General features: G+C 33.0%; 1 protein-coding gene across 2 annotated transcripts; it reads left to right on the plus strand.

Annotated features, from left to right (window-relative positions):
* Nucleotides 1-245: 245 nt before the first annotated feature.
* Nucleotides 246-4,387, plus strand: LOC127076481 (uncharacterized). Of its 2 annotated transcripts, none has more exons than XM_051018146.1 (6): nt 246-420; nt 730-833; nt 2,218-2,295; nt 2,419-2,490; nt 2,619-2,716; nt 3,289-4,387. In XM_051018146.1, the coding sequence occupies exons 1-6, from the start codon at nt 397-399 to the stop codon at nt 3,843-3,845; spliced, it is 933 nt and encodes a 310-aa protein (XP_050874103.1). In that variant the 5' UTR covers nt 246-396; the 3' UTR covers nt 3,846-4,387. The 2 variants fall into 2 exon arrangements, with proteins under 2 accessions (XP_050874103.1, XP_050874104.1); XM_051018147.1 differs by having other exon boundaries at nt 336-420; nt 2,223-2,295.
* The last annotated feature ends 268 nt before the right edge of the window (nt 4,388-4,655 follow it).

Genomic DNA, 4,655 nt, shown 5'->3' on the forward strand with positions numbered 1-4,655 from the left:
TATTTAAAAAATAGAATGTGAAAATAATTTTATCATTTTTATTGAACCATCGTATAAATTTATTTTATACGTTCAACATATATTTATTAAACTCTACCAAAAGATTTATCTTTTATTTTTTTAGAATTACATTGAATCTCACCATATTTTCGAATAAAATAAAATCAGTCTTTCTTTAAATAATAATAATAATAATAAAAAAATCAATAATAAAGCTTAGGATAAAATAAAAATGAAAATAAAAGAAAAGAAAAAAGTTGGAGGCAACCAAACGACGCAGCCATAAGATTGAGCAAATCTGAAGCAGAATTCCAAACTTAAATGTTTCAAATTTTGTAGTAATTGGGAACACCTTAGAACCCTAAAAAAACCTTTCTTTTTCTTCAATCCTTCAATATGAGTATAACTCAATTCGCCATGGTATGTTTTCTCAATTCTCCTTCTTCCTATCACTCTTCAATTTCAATTTCAATTTCAATTTTCTGCTACCATTCCATGCCCTCTCTCAGTGCTACCCAATTGCATTATTTACTGTAAAGTTACAAACTTCAGAACCCTAAGTTAAGTTTCAGCATCAAATTTGCTCCTTATTTTTATTGAGGGAAAATCCTAGTTTGGTGAAATTCTATGATTTTGAACTTGAAATCATGTGTGATGAAATTCTAAGGCTTGCCATGCTATATGCTTAAACTTTCAATTAGGCTCTATTCATGATTATTTACATTTCAGGTTGAAGAGTTGGCTTTTCTTGTGAAGGACAATCTTCCTTGCAAGCATCTTGTTCTTACAATGGAAGAACTATTAGTTAACTTTCTTCAGGCTGAGGACACAAGGTAAACTTTATGAGATGGGTTTTGAGTGGTGTTTACTGTGTTTAGGCACACCTCTAAAAAAGGCATATTGGACACTGACACTGACAGTTGTGGTTACATTTAATTTATTCATTTTTTCAAGTTATTACTGTTGTCGGTGTCGTGTTTCCAGTGTCCTTGCTTCATAGGTTTGGACAGCATCATGGGTCATGAAAGTTAATGGTTTTTAGTTTATTAAATGGAACCATGGTTATTAGTATCTTAGGATACGTGTGAATTGTATCTCGATTCAATGCTAACTTAAACTCGATCGATACGAATCTTTAGTGTGTATCTATTTGGACATGAATCCGATCTTAAGTTCCAATTCATTATGATGAATCATGATTCACTATGATGAATCTCAACTCATTCTAATGAATCCATACCTAAACTTTGTGTAGCCAAGTACTTTTTTTTGTCAACTTATTATAACCAACCGCTTTTCATTTGTCATTTGATATATGACTTGAATTATTTTTAGGTTCATATATGATATAGCAATCTATAATTTTATTCTGTTACTTGTTTTTCACTTAAAAATGACAATTATATTGGGAATATGTCTTACGTTCACAATAAGAGTCAATTCACGATTTAGAAAAAAGGTCTTCTGATTCACGATTTGAATCTCAAGTAATTGCCTTGAATGAATGCTGTACTTGTCTCTAACAATTTTACGAACTCTCAATGGATCCTTCAATCTGTTAGGTTTCAAAAGACACGGGAGAGATGGTTTTAAACAATGCCGTTATGTTTTTATCTAAGTTTCTCTCTATAATCAGCCGAGCTTATAAATTCTTGTGTGTTCGATGTGTGTTTGTGGCTCATAAAAGAAACTAGTCAAGTTTAATATACTGACAATTATAAATTATACCACTGCCATCTTATATGATTTTCTATTCAATGCAATGATTTTTGCAATATAGTTGTATAAATCTTTTTACGAAACAAAGGTCTACTTATATATACACATAAAGATATACTGAAAAAAATAAAATTTAACACTGCAATCTAATATTGTTCTAGATTCAATGCAATGGTTTTTGTAATATAGTTGTATAAATCTTGTAAGTAACCAAAAAGGTTTATTTATATACGCATAAAAAACTATGATCAAAATTAATAAACAACAATCGCTTATTGATTTCAAAACATCACTACATCTCTTTCCACGTTCGTTTAAGTAATTTCCGTTTGTGGCAATTTAACACATGCATGACATGTTAAATAGTTGTTTAAGTTTTCCTTGTACCATATATGAATTTCGTACATAGACACTGGACATGGCTAAACTTAGGAGTGTCTATGCTTCATAGGATACCATAGAAGATGTTTCTTAATATCTGTTTTTATTGAACTATAGTTCAGACGGGATCTTGGAATTGGAGCCAATGAACTCTTACAACCGTCTTCTCTTACATCGCCTTGCTGAGATATTTGGGTATTTTTCTTATGAATTTTATTGCTTGCAAGCCCATTTCAATTTTTTTTTCTGGTTTCATTTAAATTATTTTAAACCTGCATCTACTTTTCCTTTATATGATAGCTGAATAACTGGTGGCAGGTTTGCACATGAATCTGTTGGTGAAGGAGAAGATCGCCATTTGATTCTGGAGAGATGTCCAGATACGTCCATGTAAAAACTACACTCTTTTAACTCTCCCGGCCCCTTTTATATTGGATTACTGTATTATTTTAATAGTGTTTTTTTAGCGACTATTGTAAGTTTTCCTTAGCAAAATAACATTTATATATGGGTCGCAGACCTCCAATCCTCGTTAGTGATATCCTGTGGCAGAATGATGAACCTCAGTCTTTGATTTCATCGCACCAAATATTGAGAAGAAAAGAAGCCTCTCCTGGTACGACACACTACTAATTCTTCTCTCTGTCAATTACAGTAATACACCATGCACAATACTGATCCTACATGTTGGATTCACCATTATAAAAAACATACAACATGTAATACATCTAATGAATGAGATTTATAGTTTACTATTTTATTTAAAGAGTTGGAAAATTTTGTGTGCTATTAGTTTTTACTTTACAAATTAAATTTCTTGGCAAATCTATATATTTGATCCTGAATTGTGTTTGTATAGATAGATAGATGGTGGAAGGATTCATATCTGTTAAATGTTTTGATCATGTGCCCATTTGTTATATATTTTTTAAAAATCATTTTTGATGTTCTAGTTATGTTTATGTGTGAACTATTCTCAAAAATCATTTTCTTGAAAAATGATTTTTATGTTGAAAATGAAATAGCTAATTGTGATTAGCTTTTGAGAAAATCATTTTTAATAGTAGGGAGTGAAATAGAATTCTCATATAGAATTAAATAAAACCCTTCTATAAACTGCTTGTTTTTTTTAATGAAGTGGTTACTTTTGCACTTTTTTGTGGGCCTTAACTGATGCTGCATTTTCAGTATTACATAAAAATACGACATCCGTTCAGCAGACACTGGAGGAAAGAAAAGCGGCTTATTTAGCTGCCCGTGAGCGGATTTTCTCTATGAGTTTGGAAGATGCAAAAGAGCCTGATGAACAAAAACCACGAAGTGTGCCCGTGGTTGCCCGTCGAATGATTGCGCATGCATTAGGTCAAAGAATCAATACAAAGAATCCGAGTGAGTTGGTTACAAAGGATAGAGTTCTCCCAGATGAATTAAATGCTCAAGGAAAGTCGGATCATACCAAAGATTCTGAAGTGTCTTTATTGAGAAGAAACAGCAGAACAAGAAACAGTAGCAGTTCTACTTCCAATGCAACCTCACCGAATAAAAGGAATGATCAAACACCAGTCAACAAGAATTTGCTGCAATTGTCTCAAGACGGGAAGCAACGGCAAAGTGTGAGCAAAGAGCACATGAAAAAAGAGCACTTAGGAGCTGCGAAGAGAATGTTCGCTCATGCTTTGGGAGTACCCTCTGTGAAGGATGGTTCTGTTCCTAGAAGTGGAAATGGAGAAAAAAGTAAGAATTAAAACAGAAGGTTGTAAGATCTTCTAAACCAGAATGGTAATCTATTGTTCCCAATGGACCTTTGCAGGCGCTTCCCGGGTTTCAATCACAATCAGCAAGATGAGTAATAAGCATGCTTTACTCAAAAATTGTGATACATTAGTTTGAGATTCATGCAAATTTAGTAGTCCTTCTCTGGTTGTGTTGGAGTAACTCGACTAGTAGCCGAGTCAAAAGATATGAACAATCCTGAGTCGTGTTTGATCAACCTGTTTTGGCGTTTGGATGAAGCTGAGGAAACAGGTTATGTTATGTTTATCAAAATGTTGAAATAAGACATGTAGTACCAGTTTCATTCCAGTGTGTATTTAGTTCTTAGTGAATATAGGACTTCACTGAGGGGAGACAAAGTACATGACTTCCCTATCCCATTCTATCAAGGGACGTGTTATGTATATACAGACAAACTTGTTCCTAATTTTTTCTGGTTGTTTCTATCTCCCTTCAGCAGCGACGACAGTTGCCGTGGCTGTTAGAAGTATATATGTGTTGAATTTATTTGTCTCTTCTAATAATGATATTATGATCTGCCATTTATGATTAGGAGATTTCAATCGGCATATTTTCTACACATTCATATAGACAACCAAAGCCATTAACATCAGTCAAATTGATGCTACATCGACCTGATTTGTAACATCTGAGACCGAAGAGGGTGGAGAGTGATTGTTGTTGAATTGTAATTCTTTGTGTCGAAGTAGGTTACTCGATAGAGGTAAGAAAATGTTGAAGGGATTTTGACTTGGGTCTAATTTTGTAGTGTTAGCAAAGTT

The sequence above is a fragment of the Lathyrus oleraceus genome, chromosome 4 (assembly GCF_024323335.1).
Source record: "Lathyrus oleraceus cultivar Zhongwan6 chromosome 4, CAAS_Psat_ZW6_1.0, whole genome shotgun sequence".
In the NCBI taxonomy this organism is placed as follows: domain Eukaryota; kingdom Viridiplantae; phylum Streptophyta; class Magnoliopsida; order Fabales; family Fabaceae; genus Lathyrus; species Lathyrus oleraceus.

Coding starts and splice junctions, on each gene's coding strand:
- LOC127076481 (XM_051018146.1), top strand. CDS start 397: ATGAGTATAACTCAATTCGCCATG. Junction 2,296..2,418: donor CGCCTTGCTGAGATATTTGG/GTATTTTTCTTA, acceptor AACTGGTGGCAG/GTTTGCACATGAATCTGTTG. Junction 2,717..3,288: donor AAGAAAAGAAGCCTCTCCTG/GTACGACACACT, acceptor CTGCATTTTCAG/TATTACATAAAAATACGACA.